Below are 20403 nucleotides of genomic sequence, written 5' to 3'. Positions count from 1 at the left end.
ACTGGGCGGGACTGGGAGGACCGGTCGACCGTAAGCAGATAGGCCCGCCGAGACTGGCGCGAAGGGCTTGACTGACAAGAAACGGGACCCGAAACGAGGGCCCGATGTTGTGAACGACGAGTAGAGCTAGCGCACAGTGAGGGAACCGGGTTGAACCGCCGTAGGACGCGCCACGACAACCGAAGTGCCGGCCTGATCGCGTTTTCTTTTTGGCGCTGCTAGGGGATTATAAAATGAGGTGTTTGAATGCCGGCCAAATTCTCCTTCAAGAGCTCGCCCTGCTAATCTGGTTGTCGGGACTGGGGTTCCCTCTAAGTATGCGGTCCCCCCCCTAAGTATGCGGTCCCCGACAACGGATTCAATTCCTTCTTATTGGGTCAACGGGGCACGGATTTTTCGGACTAGATTCATTCAAGAGAAGCCCTTAACCGAGTTCAGTAAGTACACTAAAGCGCTGCTGAACGGTTTGCTGGTCATGGATGTGTAGCCGGATGCCGAGATGGCACGACCCGGTCAGACCTACTCCGAGTCTCTCGACGTGCTAGAACCGTTCGCGAAATTGATACTGTCCAGCGAGCTTATTGAGTCCTGTGTCTTGGGGACCATTGCTAAATTCCTAATGACGCTCAACATGGTGGCCAGGGAACACCCCCTCTCATGCGGCCTATCCACACAGCAACAAGAGTACGTCCGACGCTGGGTGGACGAGTACGGTGACCTCGCATCCGTACAGAACATCATCCCTATGCGTTTGGTTAAACCAATACCAGACTCCCTCGAATTCCTTGCTAAGACCTACGACAAAATCTTGGGCCCTATCAGCGTCGGCACTCTCGGCTGTTGACAACGAGGGACATCCCGCACGACCTTCCTCCTACGCTTACGACAACTGTTACCATAACCCGCAAGGGTGTGTCAGACACTCGCCTAACGACAGGGTTGCAATTTGTGCTTGATGGTAGTAGGGGCGTGTTATGTAGTACTTCATTAGTATTATCAACCTAGTATGCCAACGCTACGCTCTTCCTCAATAACGGCCGCACCCACTCGCGAGCGTTGGTTCCCGGCCTTGGAAGCGGCCTTCTTCAGTTGACCCTTCAGGATGCGGCCAACTACCAGCACGAATAGCACCTGCCTACCTGTCGACGACCTCTGCAATGGGGGTCGTGTCACCTTAAGGCAGGTCGAGTTATGCCTTCAGATAGGCCTTAGGCATTCGAACAACGCCACGTCGGTTCGATTCCCTTCTCCGCAAAAACGATTTTTTTTTTATACAGGCGTCGAGTTGCCCATACAAACCCTTGTCAATTCGTCCAGGACGCGCATCTCCTCATAGGTCTGCCCCAGATGAGCCGCTTCCCACACACAATTTTCCGAACGACGTGCTACAGTGGGTCGCTTAACAGCCTCGATCTCGCTTAGTGCGGTTTTCGCCTTCGTCCAGGCGGCTGCGTCTGGACACACCCCCGGTCTGTACCACGCCACGCTGCTCGTGCGATCCCCCCCATTGATGGCGCATCGAGTGACAACTGAAAAGCCGAACTCGAGGTCTTCGATTCTCGCAGCGTTCGTCTCAAATTGTGCTTCTGGTACTATCTTGTTTTCATAATAAGCAATTGCCACTCGCTCAACCCAATCATTCAATCGGTCCTTCAGCTCATCCTTCAACTCGCACGACTTCCGTTTTGCTACTTGTGCAAAAGCACACAGGCATCCATGTAGAGATATCAACACGTTCCAACAAAAATCATTGTTAGCATTAAATTCGTTGTGCACTTCTTTCAGCTCCTCAGCGGATAGGTCAACGTACCCCACGTTCTTCAGCCCTATTACCATATCCGGCATGTCTTTGAGGATTCTACAAGCTTCAACTACCAGTCTGGCTGGGTGGTCGTCCGAGGGCTTGGCAGCGTCGTCCGGCAGAGCCAACGACTCAAAGGCCTTCACCATATCCACATTCTCACCACTCACGTCCATGGTTATCATCACCCTTGCTAGCGCTTGAGTCTTGGCTCCGCTCAGAACTTTCACACCACGCGAACACTGCATTGATAAATTCGGACCTTTTTTTTTGGGGCGAGGGGTTTGCCGTGTTGTGTCCTTGTGTGCCAGAATTTCACAGGGGGGGACAAACAGGGGGAGAAAGACTGCCGTTGGCTATGTGAGTAGTCCATGGTGGGTTGGGGTGTCGGGGCAGCAGGGGTGTCGGGGCAGCAGGGCTGCCCTTGTCCCTGGGTTCGGCATCACGTTGCTGTTGATGGCCGTGCTGTTCGGCAGTTGTCCTTCCATTTGTGGGTATTAGTCATGGGAGTGAGTTGTGTGATCAAGATGTGTTTAGACATTTCTTCTGAGATCGTTTTGTTTCTGGACGGCTCACGCCCCTCCTATCTCAGATGGAATTTGGAGCTTGCCTGGGTCGGCGAACACCACCACGATATCTCCTGCTTGTAGGTACGGCGCGGCGGTCTAGTGCTTACATCCCAGCTGGTACGTTACCCTTGCGCGGAAGGCTCCTCGGAAGCTGAATTCAATGTTGGAACGATCATCATATGTCGGGTCGCGTGGTCCTTGATGACGAGGATATTCCGACGAGGATATTCCAGTCGAAAACCCGATATATGATGGCCGAAATCGTCTCCCGCGTGTATTGGTCCCACGTGGTCGGTGATACGACGTCCATGGCGGCTGCCTTTCCCAGCGTCGCTGTCGGCAGTCTCGCGCAGACGAGGCACTCTCTGATAATTTTTTTGTGGTCGCAGTCGGGCCAGTAGTATAGAGGTTGTATCCCCTTGCGGGTCTTGACAACTCCCAGGTGGCCGCTCGGAACGAAGTGGAATGCGATGACCAGTCCTATGCGCAACTGGCCGGGGACGTAGATCTTCTTCGTCCTGAGATGGATCCAACCATAGACCGTTGTATAAGTTGGGGTTCCCCTCCTCGGTGTATGCTTTGACGAAGTCTTGTTTTGTCGGGGGCGCAGGGAGGTTGAGCAGTCGGGTGCCCACCCAGTTGCGACCTCAGTATCAACTCATCGCCCTTTAGCTCCTCGCTAGAGATTAGCACAGTATCCACCCGACGGTCTCTGGTAGCCAACGTCGCCTTGAATAACGCTTCCTGGTAAACAAGCCGGTGTCTCGTTGGACTACTGTCGTGCCGTCCTGTTTCGCTACTCCTGGTTCTAGCTCCAAGGGGGGTCTTATTTGGTCGTGCTGCGTAGCTTCGTCATGCCGCAGGTGGTACTTCGCCTCTACTCTTGATCTGCGGCTCTACACCACGGCTTCTCGACCTCGTTACATGGAACCGTGACGTCTCGGACGTCCTCAACTGTTACTGCGCCCAACCGTCTAGTCCGTGCATACCCGGGCCAAGTGTTTTGGCTGCCCTTACTGGTAGCACTTGCATTTCGTTCTTGAGATCCAGCAGCGATGGTTTGGGCTGACCCATTCGCCGCACTGTTGGCACTGGGTCAGACGTACTGTAGGTGGTCCATCAGCTGGCGGTGCGTGCCGTAACGGTTCCTTCCACCGCCCTAGTCGCCGGCCCCTCAACTGGTACCCTGCTTTGCTCTACTGGATGAAGACCACTCTTCACCCATTTGTAGGCCTTCTTCAGTTGGCCCTACGTGGCCAACTGCCGGCACCTACCATGTCAGTACGTCGGTCCATAGATCCGCCCACGCTCGGGCGGATCCAGCAGCTGTCGCCAAGTAATATGTAAACGCGCTTAAGTCCGTTGCTGCTATCTTCGCTTGCTTCTCTATCTCTGTCAAAAAGGTTTTTACCCCTCTTCTGCGTACTCCCCAAAAGGCCCCATCTAAACCACAAAAAAAGTTCGATGCCTGTTACGTCCTAGGGTGGGTGCGCCAGCTTTTTACTTTGGGATACTTTACACCGTACCAACCAGTGACCGTTTCGACCGCAATTCCAGCACTTGTTGTCTTGACTCGGACAAGCCTTCTTCTGGTGGCCACTACGACCGCAACTCCACACCCCTTCGAGCCCTTGGCAGAGCGATCCCGGACCGCGTCCGATCTCTCCATGGGCCACCTCATAGCCGCCAACACAGGAGGGGCTCCTCGCTCACTCAGCGGCGACAACTTCCGCAGAGCTCCGAGAAGTGATCTGCGCCACGACCTCAAGGCCTGGTGGAACGCCTTCGCCCAATCGTCCTTCGTGTAGGGCAGCACGTCAGCTCCGACCCGGTGGTAGTGCCCCACGCGCTGCGAACTGATGTGAGCTACCAGGCAGTGTAGCGTGCAGCCGGAGACGTCATACCCCTCACGCCGACTCGGGGAGTAAATCCCGTATCGTTACCGGCGTTCAATGAACATGGCGGATGATCTAGTAATATTGGGATACCGTTTTGCGCCAACGACATTACGTATACCAGAGGACAAGGCAGAAGAAACTCGCCGGCGACTGAAAGGACTGATGTAGACATGGCGATCCCGTTCGCACACGCCAAGGACGCGAGGATAACGATCGTAACGGACAATTTACGACCCTGGCACGCGTTAAGACGATGTGACGCGCGCGCCGAGGAACGACTTGGCAGTGTATGCAGCGAGAATTAGAGCTATGTACAGGGCTGAGTATCATCACATTCCCGGGGCCCAGAACCCTCTCAGAACTCTCATTCTCTTTGGCAGCGAGTCTTCCTCTGTCGAGCACAGGTGACACTCCGCTTGACAGTAGTTGTCACCCCCTTCTACTGGGGTGGTCAGATGGAGAACCACTTTGGGTGTGGGCTGAAAGTAAACATCTTTACGACTAATCCATCTGACTGTTGTGATGATGCGTTTCAGACTTCCGCCCCGCTGCCGTACGTTGAGTATCGTGGTTCGAAGGGGCAGTTGGTGGACTTGCCGGGGCGGGACGCGGCGGCGTACGGACGCGGGTTGGCGGCGCCGGGTAACCAAACGAGGACTTCCATGGATTTTATGAACGCTCTGGTCAGAGCTCTTGAGCTGCACAGATTACCCGCCGGCGACATAACCCAGTCTAAGTAGGGGCCCATGGCTGCTGCGACCGGGTTGCGACCAGCGATAACAACCACGTCTGCTTAGGACGAGGGGTGGGCCGTCGAGTTGGTCATAGCTGCTCGGCCGTTGTGTCGGGCCAATGCAGAATCGATTGTTACGGGGGACGGGGGAACTAATTTCGGCACTTCCAACATTCAACCTCTGACTGACAACTCACTGGCGGTAGTTGCTGGACGGTCAGTGACGAGGACACAGTGAGGGAACCGGGATGAATCGAGATTGTTCTGCGCGCCGCGCGGCGCACGTCATCCGAGCTACTACTGCCAGGGAATAATCCGTAAACCGGACATTATTGAATCTGAGCCGCAAAAAGCTGAAGGTCGTTCTTTCGTACGTCTTCCCCACTTTTGGGACATGGCAGAGCTTGAGGACGGAATACAAACACGCGCGTGTGTGTGACAAAGACGGGAACATCTTTTAACCAAATCAATACTACAGACATTAACCCCCAATACGAACTTCCCACCGCAAATGGCCGGGAACAGATATTAATATGTTCCGAAATTTCTTCCCGCCACTGGGGAAGAACTCCGGCGTAGGTTTGTTGGGCTCTCCGCCACTGGGAGAGGCCTTGTAGGAAGGAGGGAGATCTCTTTGGGTTGGTAGCATTTTCTGGGGTCCCTGGTTTCAACCCCTGTAAAAAACGTCTCTCCCCAGTGATGCGCTCGTTTCTTAACGCACGCTTTCCGAGGTCCATGTCACCTCGTGTCCAGCAGCGGACATACCTCCTCTTGTCATTCCGCCAACCATTCTGTTCACCTTGAGTTGGCGTAGTTGTGTACTGCGGGTAACGGTATTGAGGCAGTTAGTAGTATGTTGTCTGCTTGTTTGAGTACAAGTCCCGCAGCTGTGTTCGAGGAGTCTAGGTATAGTTTGAGTGGTTCCCCGGCTGATGCGGAGAAGGTCTTCTTAGGTTTAACAGCCAAAGCTTTAGTGTATACGGTCAAAATGTCTGAGTCTTTAACCTTGTTAGTTAGTAGTTTGCGTATGGTAAATTGTTGGCTTTCGGATAGTGTGTGTTTGTAGTAGGAGAGCGTTTGGGCAGCTCTTTTGATTAGATCTAGATTGTTTGAGTTGAGTAGTTCCTCTATTCGTTTCCATTTCTGTTCTGGTATTGACAGTTGGTGGTTGTTTAAAGTATACCCTAGTAGGTCTGTACAATTAAGCTGGGATTTGAGTTTGTTGACTTGGAAGTTGCATTTGATTAGGTAGTCTATGGCTTTCTGGTAACGCTGGCGTAGTTGCTTTGAGTTAGTGGCAGAGATGAAAATGTCATCCTGGTACTATCTAATGTCGTTGGCGAATGGTAATTTGGCTAGTATCTTTCCCATTACAGCATGAAAGTGTTTGGGGGCATTGGTAGCTCCCATTGGCATTGTCGTATAAGCATAGTATTGGCCGTCGATCTGGAATGCGTACGCCCCGACTTGGTCGGAGGCTAGCGGTATTGAATGGAATGCTTTGGTCAGATCGATCTTGGCTAGATACGCTTGCTGCGCCGCCCATGCCACTATGGGCCAGCAACTTTGAATGTTAGGGAATCCGCCGTCTGTGGTAATGAATGGTAGCAGTGGGCGACAGTCATGAGTTACGCGTTCGTTAACGATACGCGCGTGTAGTGTAAAGTTAGGTTTGTGGTTTAGCTTCGTAATCTTGCCTTGGTTCAATAGATCGTCGCGCCATTTTCGATAGATCATCAGTTGTTTAGTTGTCGTTGGTAGTCTTCCGTGATATACAGGTAGGTTGTTCACGTTTAGTCTTTCACTGAACGGAAGGACATCAATAGATTGTCTTGCACAATCAAGGCCCCTTTTTTTTTCCTTTTTTTTTTTTGTAATAGATCTTCTCACCCATCCACGCTTCCGCCCGTGCTTCCCATGGCCCTCGCCTTCATGATTCTAGCAAGTTGCGGTGTGTCGAGCAGCTTGTCCTCTTTTGACGACGGAACTTTGGCTTTTGAGAACTCGGCACTTGCGGTCGTCCCACGGTCCCTTACGCAGGCAGGATAGTTGGATACCCCTCTGGCCAACGCCAGCTGAGACTTGTCCTCTCTACAAATCTCTCTGCACAGATACTTAGCTTCCATACCTAAGATCAACTGTATGGTGTCTTCAGCACACATGTGTCTCCCAGTTCTCAATACATCTCTTTGCCAGTGTCTATGGGACACCAGTCGATCGAGGTCAGCTTTCGAAGGAGCCGATTTCTTCTTTCGATTCAAACAACCTTCAGCAACTCTCATCCCGGATTCGGTGATGTCAAACGTGTTGTCAGCTATCTCATACACTCCCTCCACAGTCATCAGAGCTAACCCGAGCAGCCTTATTCTGAGAGGTATGTCCGACTGCGGAAACCCACTGTTTTCCGCAAAGTGAGGGTGAAAGTAAAAGCTCCTGTGGGTGCTGAGCCACTGTAGAAGCTTTCCGAGGTTGGGATGCACACCTCCAAGCAAGATCATACCGTCATCAACCCTATCAATGACATTCGCCCATTTGTGCCCGGCCATCTGTTTAGTGAGTCTACCAGCTATCGCCGCTGGGCAGTCCAGCACTGCCAACATTGCAAAAGGATGGGGGCCTGTGCAAGGGATCATGGTGGTGATCTGCTTGATCCTGTCATTGTCGCGTCCACCGGCCAATCTTTTTGCTGCGTTTGGCAAGAACATTTCCTGTGAGTCACGCATGGTCGACATTATCGGGGTGGTTCCTGTGTGGCAATACGTTATGGATATAATCGTCACACCCAATGCTGCTTCTGCGGGGTCAATCTTGGCAGAGTCTGGAGTAGGCGGCACTTGCGTTTTTACTATAAACGTGTTGTCCCTCTCCAGGACACGATACACTACTTGGCTATCGAAAGTAGACAGCCCCATGTTTGAAATTTGCTTTACTGACAATCCGTACTTCACATCTTTTTGCGACGTTCTGAATATGACGGTCGCGAGGTCGATTGATCCGGAGATGTCTGGCTGTGGAACCGCTTGGATGATTTCCGCTAGCGGAAGACCTTCACACAGAGTAATCCACGATTGGAACCGTCCGGCAGACCCGCGATAGTATAACTTTGTCACTTCTTCTACGGTACTATCTCCGCAGGTTGTCGCCGCCAACACCGAGATGGCTTTATCAATGGCAGACAGTTCATCAGTGCGGCTGCTGGGCACTTGGTTTGTCGCTGCTTCTTGACGATCGACTGCTTTTGAAGATGGCTTGTCCTTAGTTATGGTCTCCCTGGATGTTTGGAACGCCGCTCCTTGATATTCAGTTTGGTCGTCGTCTTCCTGCTCGGTGTCAATCTTTGCTCGTTGCACAGCGCCAACATCCAGCACTGCCATCTCTTCTGCAGTAGGATCAGGCAAAACGTCAGTGGCACCCCCTAACAGTGCTTGATTTGTTTACTCTCTCCAAAAACAAACCCTAAAAACCTAACAACTATGTGTCCTCGGGGGGAAGCAGGACGTCGGAATCGACAATCCAGTGCTTCCAAGTCCTTCGAGTTCGCTGATCCTCTTCTATTCGCTGCCATACTTCTCTTAACTAGTTCCCCGCTGGCGTAGTCGTTGCACAACGCCGCGTCCTTTAACCCTTCGTTCACTGCGTCGAATGCCCGCTGCTGCTCCATCCCCCATGCTGCTCCATCCCCCATGCGTAGGGCTCCGTTCTTCTCATGAGTTTCGTGAGCGGCTGCGTCACTTCGGCGTAGTTCGGAATGAAGTTCCTGTAGTACCCGGCGATCCCGAAGGCTTGTCGTAGCCCTTTTACGTCCCGAGGTGGCTGTAGGGCGTCTATTGCTTCCATCTTCCGTGGCTGGGGGGCTATTCTACCCTCGGTAATCGTGTGCCCGAGGTACTCAACCTGTTCCGGTAAGAACGAACCGGAGCTTCAGACCACTTGCTCGGAGTCTCTTCAGCACCTCTTCCAACTTCACAAATACTTCCTCTAGGGTCGCTGCGTGGATTAGGATGTCATCCAGGTACACGAGTACCCCGTTCCAGTAGAGGTCCCCGAAGAGGCTCTCCACCATCCTTTGGAACGTCGCCGGAGCGTTCACTAGGCCGAACGGCATCACGACAAACTCGTATAGTCCTGAGGGTGTCCTAAATTCCGTCTTCGGAATGTCCTCTGCCCTCATGGCTACTTGCCAGTACCCGACTCGCAGGTCCATTGCGATGAACCACCGCGAACCTCTCACCGCGCGCAACAAGTCATCTATCCTCGGTACTCGTCCCGTACTGTCACCTCGTTCAACGGCCGCTAATCCACACAGAACCGCCACTCGCCAGTCTTCTTCTTCACTAGCACAACCCCCGACCCGTACGGACTGAAGCTTGGTCAGACCACTCCCTTCTGGATCATATCCGCTACCTCCTTCTCTATAACCGCCTTTTGCTGATCCGTAGACCTGCGGGTGCGGCACGCAATCGGCCTCGAGACGAGATAGGGCGGACAACGGCGATAGAGCACCGGATCGAGGGGTCGCACCGGTGCTCTATCACCGTTGTCCGCCCTATCTCGTCTCCTTTCCACAAGTCCTCGAACTTCGTGAGGACCTTCCTCAACTCCGACTTGTCGATTTCGTTGACGTCACACTTCCGCAGGGCTTCCTCCAATACCGGATCCACCATCCGTACCTGTATCCTGTCCACGGCCCCGTTGACCCTAACTAGATTATGCCATTTTTCGTCCACTAATATCCGTCGTCCTTGGATGTCTATTACTGCCTCGTTCCCCTCCAGGTAAGGCATTCCCAATATGAGCTGGCCGGTGCCCCGTACCACTACCCCCACTACTTCCTGCTTCTCACCGCCCCTCACGTTAACCTCGATTTTGCCTCATGTGGTGCACTCCTCGTGTTCCCGTCGGCGAAGGTTAACCGGAGGGGACTCCCCTCTGCTGGACGGGGGTTAAGTCCTTGTCCAATGATGCTAACCTCTGCCCCTGTATCGGGGATCCAGTAGCTGTCGCCAGATAATATGTTCACACTCACTTTCCGAAGTCCATGTCACCCTTTATTAGTTCTCCTTTTAACGTCTTTACTGTTCTTTTGGTTATCGCCCTCGCTCTCCCAAAAAAAACGCCGGGGGGGGGGGGATGGCGCCAGCTTTCACTTCTGACACATTACGCTGCAAACGCGCGCGCGTTCTCCCAAATATGCCCGACGTCTTTTATGTCCCAAAAGGACGTTCGAACTGGGACTAACTCAGACGAGAAACAGCACTAGCGATTCTCCCATTTCAGGAGAATCCTTGGCAGTACCTTTTTTACGCGAGGTTCTGGTCTCGCGGCCTTTGAGGAACGGAAGAATTATTTATTCCTCTCGGGACATAATAAAATGAAGTGTTTGAACGCCTGTCCAAATTCTCCTTCAAGAGCTATCTGGTTGTCGGGACTGGGGTTCCCCCTAAGTATGGGGTGCCCGACAACGGATTCTTCTTGTTGGGTCAACGGGGCAAGGATTATTCGGACTAGATTCATTCAAGAGAAGGACCTTTGCGAGCTAGGGTCGTCCGCCCGAGCGTTGCTGCGCGGTTTGCTGGTCATGGATGCGTTGCCGGATGCCGAGATGGCACGACCCGGTCAGACCTACTCCGAGTCTCCCGACGTGCTAGAACCACTCGCGAAAATGATGTTATCCAGCGAGTTTATTGAGACATGTGTTTTGGGGACCATCACTAAATTCCTTTGGACGCTCAACGTGGTGGCCAGGGAACAACCCGTCTCATGCGGCCTATCCACACAGCAACAAGAGTACGTCCGACGCTGGGTGGACGAGTACGGTGACCTCGCATCCGTACAGAACATCATCCCTATGCGTTTGGTTAAACCACTACCAGACTCCCTCGAATCCCTTGCTAAGACCTACGACAAAATTTTCGTTGCTCGGGACGCTGAAACAGGAGACGAGGTCTCGTTCCCATTTCCCTAACCGACCATTCTTTTGACTTTTTTCGTTCAAACCGCGACGTGTACTAATCGGTTTTAAGCAGCCACAAAAAACCATACACTGCGCTACTCGGCGGGCAACCCGACTACCAGGTCATGAGGCAATCAATGCCTCAAAACGATATATGTACGAATGGACGATGACCTGGGACAAGCAGAGCTGGCTGTGAAATATGCGACTGCCAACTCGGGGACGAGCTCAAGAAGCTTATAACCTTCGCGCACTACAAAGCTGTCTTTGGCCCCAGGCCTCAACCGGTGTTCAGATACTGTTGGTATAGATACTTCGGAGCGCCGGTAGCCGTGTTGACTGACGGAAGTGCTAAGTTCAAGGGAGAGTTCTTCGACCTGATTTGGAAGTGTGGGAAGTATAGGCTGCATGTGACGGCTCCGTACCAACCACAAAGTAACGGTGTTAACGAGTCTCACTCCGGCCACCGTGGGCGAACGCTCTCTTGTCAGTAACCACTGCAGCCACCACGAAGCGAGTTGCATGACCACTACCAGATAGTAAACTTCTCCAGCAACAGTCCTCGGCCCAACCAAATTCCCCAATCAAATCCAGTGAAACTCACTTATGAAACAGTCTCTGCAGGGTCCCTGGCTTCGACACAGCCACTGGTGCGCTAAACAAACGACGACAGAGTAAACAGCCTCGACAGGAGTCCTCCACGTCCTTCGTTATGCCCGACCACCAAAAGTATTTTGCTGACTAGCCTCAACATCATTTTTATCCTGAGATGTCCTCTAACTCGTCCATAATGATGACCATCGGCACATAAACTCTACCAGTGTGATTCCTCACCCACAGCCCATTCGGTGTTCTATGGATGTGCTTCTGCGCACTTTCGTCTTCTTCAGCTAACCTCTTCAACCTTTCAATCAGAGGCACCGGCATGCCCTGGTCTTGTCCTTTCTCTGCACAGCACGCAGTTGTTAACTCCGGGTTCAACTGCATACGGTCTACCAACGTATCATAGCACCAGTCGCTGCATCACTGAGGTCGGATGTGAGTACGAACTCTCCAACATCTGCCGGCGCTGCGAGCAACACACGCCCAGTCACGGACCTCTTGATGCTCTGAAATTCCTGTTCCCGTTCCTCATTCCAAACGAACTCGGCCTTCTGCTTGAGCAAGTCGGCGGCAACTCCACTTGCGAACCGAGGAAAGTGTCTTTCGAGGTAAGTTACAGAACATAAAAACGCCCTCAGCTCCCTTTCAAAGACGCGATCCATCACCCGCTGAAATAGGATAGGTGAATTCTTAACACCGCGGTGTACTCAAATGTGCCCCTATGGGACACAAACGCAGCAAACTGTCGACTTTCTGCCCCCCGGATTACAGTCTAGACACCCGTAATACTTGTGACCGACCGCCAGTTGTAGGTGCTCCCAAAGCAAAGGTATCGGGCAGCCCCTTAAGGTCATCCCTTTGTTTAACGTTCGGTAGATTCTCCACTCACCCGTTTTCTTGCGTGCAAACACCGGCCTCGCTCCCCACGACGAATTACTAGGTTGTATTACGCCCATGCTCAACATGTCGTCTATCCGCTTATCTAGTTCGCAATTTCGGCCATAGCGGCCTCAACGCGTGCTTCAGCGGCTTCCCGTGCACTTCGAACTCTACGCTATGCCGTCTTCTTGGTCGTAACCAACACTTCGAGTGTTTCTGCAACGAGTCCCGAGGCCTCTCTCTGACGGGAACGTCTAGATGGGACGTCATACCCGTTACCAGCTCGTTTGCACTTGCCAACAAGTCTTCGTCTGACCTCTCCTCCTCCACTTGCGAAACCGAGTTAACCTTATAGCAGTCTCCACCCGGCGGTCTTCTGCCAACGTCGCCTTGAATAACGCCACTTGCTTCCTGGTAAACAAGCCTCTGATGGCAGGAGCGCCACCCTCCTCTAGCCCCACGTGACGAGCGAGGTCGGTACTCACGATAGACATTGTTGCGCCCGTTCAGCATCACTCCCTTCGTGACCCTCGCAGCTCCTAACTTGTCTCAAACTTGGCCACTTCCACTATCCATTACCGCGTCTGGTGGAGCACTTGTTTTTCGGCGTTGCTTGTCGACTGTGCGCTTCTTCTCTTCCAGCTGATTAATTTTCGTTGGCGCTTCTAAACACGCGTCGTAAAGGGCCTTGCTGGAGTTCAGCGTCGGTGCGCTAATGATCAGCTGATTGTCCTTCTCCGCCGATTGATTCCGAGGCCGCCATACTTGCTGTCAAACACCCGCACTCGACAATCCTTTGCCTCGTGACCTCTCTTGTGGCACTTGCTACACTCTAAGTTCTTCGTCTGGCAGGCATTAGTCCTGTGGCCTTTCTTGTGACACCTGAAGCATTCAACCGACTCATCACCTTGACGCTCCAAACTCTGATCCCATCCGCTTTTCCGTCGCGTCCCCGAGGTCACTCTCTCGCCAGCTGCCGCAGAATAAGCTCTTTCGTCGCCCTTCATGCTTAGTTTCTGGCTTGTCTTGCTCTTCGTCATCATCCACTGCAACAGGTCCTCTAGCAACAGGTCCTCTAGGTCCGCGAAATCATCGGCAACCCTGTTGAGTGGGATCTTGCTCTGCATCAATATGCTCATCCGCCAACACGCGCGCCCACACATCCTTCGAATGCGCTGCAAAAGGCAATACAGCTCTTCGTATAAGGTACAGCTCTCCCCCCCCCCCCCCTTCCGGAAAATTTCTCATTAGTCTTTTTAATGAAGTGTTCGCGTGGTGTGGAAGTTCTGAGCGGAGGCACGAATCATGCTCTGGCAAGGGTGATGCTGACAATGGACGTGAGTGGTAGGCAGGTGGATATGGTGAAGACCTTTGAGTCGTTGGCTCTGCCGGCCGACGCTGCCAAGTCCTCAAACGACCACCCTGCCAAACTGGTGGTTGACGCTTGTAGGATCCTCAAAGACATGCCGGATTTGATAATAGGGCTGAAGAACGTGAAGAACGTAAGGTACATTGACCTGTCCGCTGAGGAGTTGAGAGAAATACACGACGAATTTAATGCTAAGACGGACTTTTGTTGGAACGTGTTGATATGCCTACATGGATGCATGCATGCTTTCGCACAAGTAGCAAAACGGAAGACGTGCAAGTTGAAGGGTGAGCTGAAGGACCGTTTGAGTGATTGGATGGAGCGAGTGGCGACCGCTTACAATGGAGAGCCAGAATTAGATACTGTGACAAATGCTGCGCGAATTGAAGACCTCAAGTTCGGCTTGGCAGCTGTCGTCCGATGCGCCGTCAATAACGGGGACCGCACGTGCGGTGTTGCGTGGTACAGACCGGAGGTGCGCCCGGACCCAACCGACTGGCAACAGGCGGAAATCGCACTAGGTAAGGTCAGGGCTGTTAGGCGACTCACTGCAGCGCGTCGTCTCTCACTTGGTGTGTGGGAGGCGGGCCACGTGGTGCGGACCTATGAGGAGATGCGCACAGCAGATCGCCACTGAGTTGTCTGGATGGTGGAGCCCGACGTGCCAGTGCTGTGTTCCATCGCGGTCAGTTCAATATCAGTTCCCCAAAAAACCTTCCAGTTCACACCGGCTCGTCACTCGCGGGTCGGGGTAGCCACTTATGGTTGGTGCTACCATTGTAAGTAGTTACCTTTATCCCCTCTGTTTATTCCAAAAAAACTCTGGCGCGCGTGGACACAACACGCACACGACAAGAGCCGATGCTCGCCCACGACAGACCACCCACACCGTTCGTGTCTCTGCCGTCTTAGCCCGCCACATTGGGTGGACGGCACCTCGAGGTCAGCACCAGGACGCAAAAGGCGCACCTGGGCCCGAGGAGCGCGCAGCACAGTTCCTGTTGCCAATGTCTGGACCCAAGGAGGCGCTCCGCCCCAAGCTGCTCTCCAAGATTAATCCAAGATCAATTCACCGCCAGCGTGCGCGCGTGAAAAATATTGCCGCAGCTTGCTTTCCAAAGCGGGGTCATCCTAGATAATAATTCCACCACCCGCGATCTGAATTTCGAGAACCCATGCGGCCGGGAGAAGTCAGTTGTGACCCCAGTGGTCGCTTGGCCGTACCACCCGCCGTGGGAGTGACCGGCTGTTCAGGGGCCGTGGAGAACCTTTATTATTCTGGAACAGCCCATCATCACCGTAATATTTTTTTTAAGCATGCGGGGTGTATTGTCTGCGGAAGGCAGGTCTATGTTCGGCTTAGTCGGCCTTGTACCCCTGCCGGTCGCCCCACCTGGAGCGTGTGGAGTGCCGCCGTTCCCTGGATATGGATTACCCGCTCCCTCTGGGTCAGCTCCGTATGGTGCATATGGAGCGCTTCCGTATGGGTACGGGGCAGTTTCGCCTTCTGGGGTGGCACCACCCTCCGGGACAATTCCCCTTGGGTCTCCGTTGGGAGCATCCCCACCCATTAGCCCATCTTCAATTTCCGGGTATCTCCCGCCGGCGGGGGCGTCGCCAGCGGGGGCGTCGCCAGCGGGGGCGGGGCAGGAGTTGATTGGGGATGACATTCTGGGTGAGTTGAGCGGTGGTGGTCGAGAGGTATCGTTTGACAAAGAGATCGTGAGCCCATGGGGCAATGTCTATAACCCGATGACCACCAAGACGGAGGCGGATGAGTGGGAGAACATCGACCGCATTCTTGACTCACTTACTGCGGGCGGGCCGGGATTTGGCGGCCCCGCAGCGCATAGCCCCAGTGCCCAGGTAATTCTACCGGAGACTGCAGAGGACATACACCTGTCTCGGAAAATCCTGAGCAACTACGCAGAACAAGTGGAGAAGTCCTTACGGAACAGCTCATCGCCTCGGACGGCTGCATCCGCTGGCATTCAGATAGCACCGCCCCGAAACTTCAATCTGATCGATGAAGAACATGCGGCCACGTGACCCTATGATCAGATCCTATGATCAGATCCTATGATCAGATCCTATGATCAGATCCCATGATCAGGTGCGCAATTGAGGTGGTTATATGGGTCTTCGATGGCCGGCGGTTCGAAGACTGTTTTTTGGGGGTAGAAACTGTTGCCTTCCCGACACGTAGTACCCTCTACTTAGACGGAATTCAAGGGTAGATTTGGTTGTTGATTGGGTAGTGTGTCTGAATCACAGAAAATCGGTTCTAGCCAGATATTCTTGTCGGCAGTGCGAGACAAACATTCCCGCTTTGGAAGTTTCCCACCCGCACTTGAAGATCCTGGTGGCACCTACACCGCTGTCAGACAATATCATCATCATCATGGACGAACTCAGTCTTTATCCGCCGAGGCGCTGACTAGGGCTTAGAAGCACAGTGAACCGGCATATCAACCGTTATACTGGGCAGACTTGAGCACCTCGACGATCACCAAGAAGCAGGAGTCCCTGTGAGGTCCAGTCGAACACCGTCCAGCTTGCCGAACTGCGTTGGCTTTTTAAAAATGTTGGCTTCATTGGCTGCACAAGTAACACGTACACCAGAAGTTTCTAGATGACAGATGGAGCCACGATGCGAAAAGGCTGGCTCCCTGCAGCAACTCACTACGACAGGACTGCAACCCAACTGCCCCCGCACTCAATTTCTGTAAGAATAAAGGTACCAAGTGTCCGACCGGCAGGAATCTCAAGGAAGTAATTTGTTCTCGATTCCCTAGCTTGTTTCTCTATTACAGTCTTTGTCTGTACAAATTTCGGTGCTGCGCACACGCGTGTGCTTCGCCGCATGGACTGGTCAGGTGGAGCTCAGCGGCTCACCGCGTCCATTTTAGATGAGGAATTGGGCTCTCAGTGGCGAGAGTCGCCAACCACTTTGGATTTTTCAGGAAAAGCATTTTCGCTTACGAGTCTCATTGATCTGACCAGTGCTGTTCTCGGAAATCCTAATGAAATCAGTGAACATTTAAAGACCGAGGTTAGGCGCCTCTGAAAGACACGAATCATTATTACAGAATCTTCAAGAACTGAATGTTGCTCGAAATCGTATTGAAGACGTCGGCGATACATTCACTCGGGGTGTCGCCCAGATCGCTTTTCCCCGTTTGGGTTCCCTGAACCTTTCCGGAAATATGTTGACGTCTGTCGCTGTGGAGATCCCTGGGCTATATTCACTGGACGTTTCGCATAACCATCTGTCTCGTGTTCCTAGTCTTGATGGACTACCGAGTCTTCGAGTAAGATGTGCCCACAGTTTTCATTTTGCTTTCGCAGACGCTCCGCTTGAAAGCGAATCACATCGACAGTTTCCATCCGGGCGACATGTCGTCGATTCCCCATGCGGCTTTGACCCAGCTGGATTTGAGTCGGAATGAGATCAGCATACAGCCTTCGGGACTGGTTACCATAGCGGAAGCACTTCACCGAACGTTTCCTGCTTTGGCGGACCTGCGGTTGGCAAAGAACCCTGTGGTGAAGGGCTTTCCGGAGTATCAAGCCTTCGTGCTTCGAGCGATTCCGACGTTGACGGTTTTGGACGAGCTGGAACGTCGTGATGACACGTGGTACAAGGACGGCGAGAAGTGGGTGGATAGCGAGGAGATTGAAGAGTTTGACTTACACGAGGGCGGGTATTTGCAGGGCGGTTGGATATCCTTGTGGGGTGCTGGCTATTACGATCAGTATTATCAGAAGCGCTTGTTGCAGGGCTACAGCGACGACGTGGCTGAAGAGTCGATGGTAACGTTGATGTACGAGGAGTCTCGGGATTTGTCCGAGTATTTGCTGCAGTATTTGAAGGACGTCGGCCTCTCGGTGTCTGACCGGAGTAGTGCGTACGAGAAGTTCTACACTGCCTGTCACCGACTTTGTAGGATGGACCCGTCGGAGTTCACGGGTGACATGCGGGGTGTGTTGAAGGAGGTGGAGTTGTTTTGTTTGGCTGAGCAGCCGGCGTTGGTCGTCAAGGGTCTCGTGAAGCTGATGACGGTTCCGGATTACGCCGCAGACGTCTCGGCGACGTTGCGGGCGCTTTGCGACTTGTCTGTGCAGAGTGCGCGGCTGGTCAGTGCGTCGGTGAGCGAGATTGCGTTGCCGCTGTTGGACGAGTTGGAGGACCCGAATTACTTGTTGGAGGCGCTGGTTCCGTTGGCGAGTGAGGACTGGTTGGCTTTCTCGCTGAGTCGGTACGCGGAACGGTTGGTGCAGCTGGACTCTGCGTCCACGACGTCCTGCGCGGCACTGTTGCTGCTCTTTGCGTGCGAGCGGTCGCCGGAGACGGTGTTTGCGTTGGAGCGTTGTCGCGGTGACACGAAGGTCCAGCGGTTGGTGGCGTGGATGGCAAGCGAGCGCAAGTTCGAGCCGCGATTGGTGGACGTGTACGACGCGGCGCGTTGCTACAGCGGCGCCTTGGAGTTGGTGAACACGTTCCTGCTGCACCTGCGGATCAACAGTGTGTGCACGCGGGCGAACGTGCGCAGCGCAGAGCGTTTCTACGGGCTGCGGTTCCACGTGGACTTCCTCTTTCCGTGGCTGCGCGAGTCGCTGGCTACGACCGCGACGGGTGACCTGGGTCCGTGTCGCGCGCAGTTCCTCGCGGACGTGATCCGGAGTGCGGTTAGTTTGTCGGTCAAGTCGTCGGGTGCGCGGGAAGAGTTGTTGCGCAGTCTGCGCCTGGAGGACGTGTTGCTGCGGATTGTGCACGAAGACGTGCCGAACGTGCGTTGTCTGACGGCGGCGTTGGAGGGGTTGGCTGACTACCTCGCGCCGCTTATGGACAGCGAGGCGGCGGAGGCGCGCGAGACGGTGAACTATGTCTTGGCCAAGTTGTTTCTGGACGACGGATGTGCGCGGCTTCTCGCGCTGCTTTCGGAGGCGAACGTGGCGAACCTGTTGCCCTCCGTGGCGGCGGCCGCGGCGATGGACGAGGTCTGGCTGACGCGTGCGCCACGGCGGTTGCCGGATACGCCGGTCGCGCCGGAGTTGGCGCGTTTTGCGACATTGCGCCCCGCTGACCTGAAGGCGGTCTTCCGGGCGGCGTTGCGGTTGACGCTGACGTGCATCCGGCGGAGCCAGGCGGTGGAGCACGCGGCGGCGATGTTTGCTCAGTTCTCTCGTTCGGGCGGGCCGTTGGCGCTGTTGGACACCTGTGCGATTCCGGATGCCGGTGTGCGCGAGCACTCGCTGGAGTGTTTGTCGTTGGTCCCACTGGATGCGTTTGGGCGGCGCGAGTTGGACAAGTTGATTTCGTTGCACACGCGGTTCGGCGATGTGGACGGCGAGGACTTGGCTGCGTTGCGGCATTTGGAGTTTTACTTTGCCGTTTGGAACAAAGTGGTTGACGACGCGCTGGCTCCGGCGCCGCACGAGTGCGGGCGGCTGTGGGTGGCGGGCTACGCGGAGCCGCTGCTAGCGGCGTGTGTGAGTAAGTACCGGTTGTGCATTGAGAGCCGGGCCGCCCTCGAGTCGGCCGCGCGCGAGTGTCAGCGGTTGCGCGTGTGTGCGAACATCGCCACGCTCGTGCGGAAGACGGGTTACGTGCCGCGGTTGCGCGGGTTGGTCGCAGCACACGCGCCTGCGTTGGCGGGGTTGTTGCGCGCGGAGGACCACACAAGTCTGTTGGCCCGGCCTACGTTGCTGGAACGTTGCTGGGCGGGCCGCGACCTGGACGTGTTGGCAGAAACGTTGCTCGGAGGGCCGCGTCTCCCGCTAGCGAAGAAAATGGCCTTCCGCGTCTTGGCGCGGATGGCGGACGTTGCGCAGGGTGCAAAGGACGAATTGCTTCCGGACTGTTCGCTGCAGGAGTTGTGTGCAGCGGCTCTGGCGCCGTGGCCTCGTGCGGCGCCAGACGCGGCGCTGTTCCTGGACGGAGAGGAGGCTCGCTTGCGGACGGAGAGTATGCTACGTTTCGTGGGTCACGGCGGTCTGGCGCGAGTGCACGGGTACGTGGCGCAGTTGGCCACGGCCTTGAGCAGCCAGCAGTTGCGAGAGGAGCGGCGGCTGCAGTTGCACGTGGAGTATTGGGGCGGGCGTTTGAAGGGTCAGTTAGTGGATTTGGCGGCGTTGCAGGCGCGGGACGCGGCGGCGTACCGACGCGGGTTGGCGGCGCTGGGCGAGTTTCCCGAAATTCCGCGCAGTACGGACCCGCTGAGGTTGGTGGAGCAGTTGCCGCGCGAGTCTGTGGCGGCGGAGACGCCGCCGAACGTGTCGCGTCGGCGTTTTGCGGGGAAGTGGGTGGTTTGTCACTGGCTGCAGCGTTTCCATGCGGCGCGCGCGGCGGGGTTGCGACGGGAGGAGCCGGTGCGGGCGGTGCAACGTGTGAACCCGAGTGTGATTGCCAACGAGGCGAAAGCGGAGTTGCGGCGGGCGTACGCGGTGCACGAGTTTCTGCGGCTGCTGCAGGGACTGTTGACTTTGGCGCCGGCGCCGGCGGTGGCGCAGGCGGTGCGTACGTTTTACGGGGCGCACAACCTGCGGCAGTTGGTCGCGCTTGTGGACGGGGTGCAGCCGGACGCGGCACTGGTCG

At 54.7% G+C, this 20403-nt stretch overlaps 12 protein-coding genes across 12 annotated transcripts; 6 read left to right on the top strand and 6 right to left on the bottom strand.

Moving 5' to 3' along the window:
- Positions 1-499: 499 nt before the first annotated feature.
- GNI_061220 (hypothetical protein) lies at positions 500-844 on the top strand (the record flags this gene model as incomplete). Its single annotated transcript, XM_011136246.1, has 1 exon — positions 500-844. One exon carries the CDS (start codon positions 500-502, stop codon positions 842-844), a length of 345 nt encoding a protein of 114 aa, XP_011134548.1.
- Positions 845-1269: 425 nt separating this feature from the next.
- Positions 1270-2049, bottom strand: GNI_061210 (hypothetical protein; the record flags this gene model as incomplete). The annotated part of the gene is made up of 1 exon (XM_011136245.1): positions 1270-2049. The coding sequence occupies one exon, from the start codon at positions 2047-2049 to the stop codon at positions 1270-1272; it is 780 nt and encodes a 259-aa protein (XP_011134547.1).
- Positions 2050-4438: 2389 nt separating this feature from the next.
- GNI_061200 (hypothetical protein) lies at positions 4439-5008 on the top strand (the record flags this gene model as incomplete). Its single annotated transcript, XM_011136244.1, has 2 exons — positions 4439-4483; positions 4649-5008. 2 exons carry the CDS (start codon positions 4439-4441, stop codon positions 5006-5008), a joined length of 405 nt encoding a protein of 134 aa, XP_011134546.1.
- Positions 5009-5796: 788 nt separating this feature from the next.
- Positions 5797-6738, bottom strand: GNI_061190 (putative Pol protein; the record flags this gene model as incomplete). Its single annotated transcript, XM_011136243.1, has 2 exons — positions 5797-6318; positions 6376-6738. 2 exons carry the CDS (start codon positions 6736-6738, stop codon positions 5797-5799), a joined length of 885 nt encoding a protein of 294 aa, XP_011134545.1.
- Positions 6739-6887: 149 nt separating this feature from the next.
- On the bottom strand, positions 6888-8375 carry GNI_061180 (hypothetical protein; the record flags this gene model as incomplete). Its single annotated transcript, XM_011136242.1, has 1 exon — positions 6888-8375. One exon carries the CDS (start codon positions 8373-8375, stop codon positions 6888-6890), a length of 1488 nt encoding a protein of 495 aa, XP_011134544.1.
- Positions 8376-8416: 41 nt separating this feature from the next.
- GNI_061170 (hypothetical protein) lies at positions 8417-8662 on the bottom strand (the record flags this gene model as incomplete). The annotated part of the gene is made up of 2 exons (XM_011136241.1): positions 8417-8457; positions 8569-8662. 2 exons carry the CDS (start codon positions 8660-8662, stop codon positions 8417-8419), a joined length of 135 nt encoding a protein of 44 aa, XP_011134543.1.
- A 228-nt stretch (positions 8663-8890) lies between these two features.
- Positions 8891-9785, bottom strand: GNI_061160 (RNA-directed DNA polymerase; the record flags this gene model as incomplete). The annotated part of the gene is made up of 2 exons (XM_011136240.1): positions 8891-9466; positions 9489-9785. 2 exons carry the CDS (start codon positions 9783-9785, stop codon positions 8891-8893), a joined length of 873 nt encoding a protein of 290 aa, XP_011134542.1.
- Positions 9786-10579: 794 nt separating this feature from the next.
- GNI_061150 (hypothetical protein) lies at positions 10580-10966 on the top strand (the record flags this gene model as incomplete). The annotated part of the gene is made up of 1 exon (XM_011136239.1): positions 10580-10966. The coding sequence occupies one exon, from the start codon at positions 10580-10582 to the stop codon at positions 10964-10966; it is 387 nt and encodes a 128-aa protein (XP_011134541.1).
- A 980-nt stretch (positions 10967-11946) lies between these two features.
- GNI_061140 (hypothetical protein) lies at positions 11947-12219 on the bottom strand (the record flags this gene model as incomplete). The annotated part of the gene is made up of 1 exon (XM_011136238.1): positions 11947-12219. The coding sequence occupies one exon, from the start codon at positions 12217-12219 to the stop codon at positions 11947-11949; it is 273 nt and encodes a 90-aa protein (XP_011134540.1).
- Positions 12220-13695: 1476 nt separating this feature from the next.
- On the top strand, positions 13696-14442 carry GNI_061130 (hypothetical protein; the record flags this gene model as incomplete). Its single annotated transcript, XM_011136237.1, has 1 exon — positions 13696-14442. The coding sequence occupies one exon, from the start codon at positions 13696-13698 to the stop codon at positions 14440-14442; it is 747 nt and encodes a 248-aa protein (XP_011134539.1).
- Positions 14443-15122: 680 nt separating this feature from the next.
- GNI_061120 (hypothetical protein) lies at positions 15123-15854 on the top strand (the record flags this gene model as incomplete). Its single annotated transcript, XM_011136236.1, has 1 exon — positions 15123-15854. One exon carries the CDS (start codon positions 15123-15125, stop codon positions 15852-15854), a length of 732 nt encoding a protein of 243 aa, XP_011134538.1.
- Positions 15855-16668: 814 nt separating this feature from the next.
- Positions 16669-20325, top strand: GNI_061110 (leucine rich repeat protein; the record flags this gene model as incomplete). The annotated part of the gene is made up of 5 exons (XM_011136235.1): positions 16669-16857; positions 16895-17116; positions 17154-17713; positions 17753-18064; positions 18224-20325. Coding segments are annotated over 5 exons (3385 nt in total), but the record flags the coding sequence as incomplete, so codon positions are not given.
- Positions 20326-20403: the final 78 nt, after the last annotated feature.

The sequence above is a fragment of the Gregarina niphandrodes genome (assembly GCF_000223845.1).
Source record: "Gregarina niphandrodes unplaced genomic scaffold scaffold00009, whole genome shotgun sequence".
Lineage (NCBI taxonomy): Eukaryota > Apicomplexa > Conoidasida > Eugregarinorida > Gregarinidae > Gregarina > Gregarina niphandrodes.
Note: the sequence above shows the minus strand (reverse complement) of the source record. Positions and strands in the feature narration are given on the sequence as shown.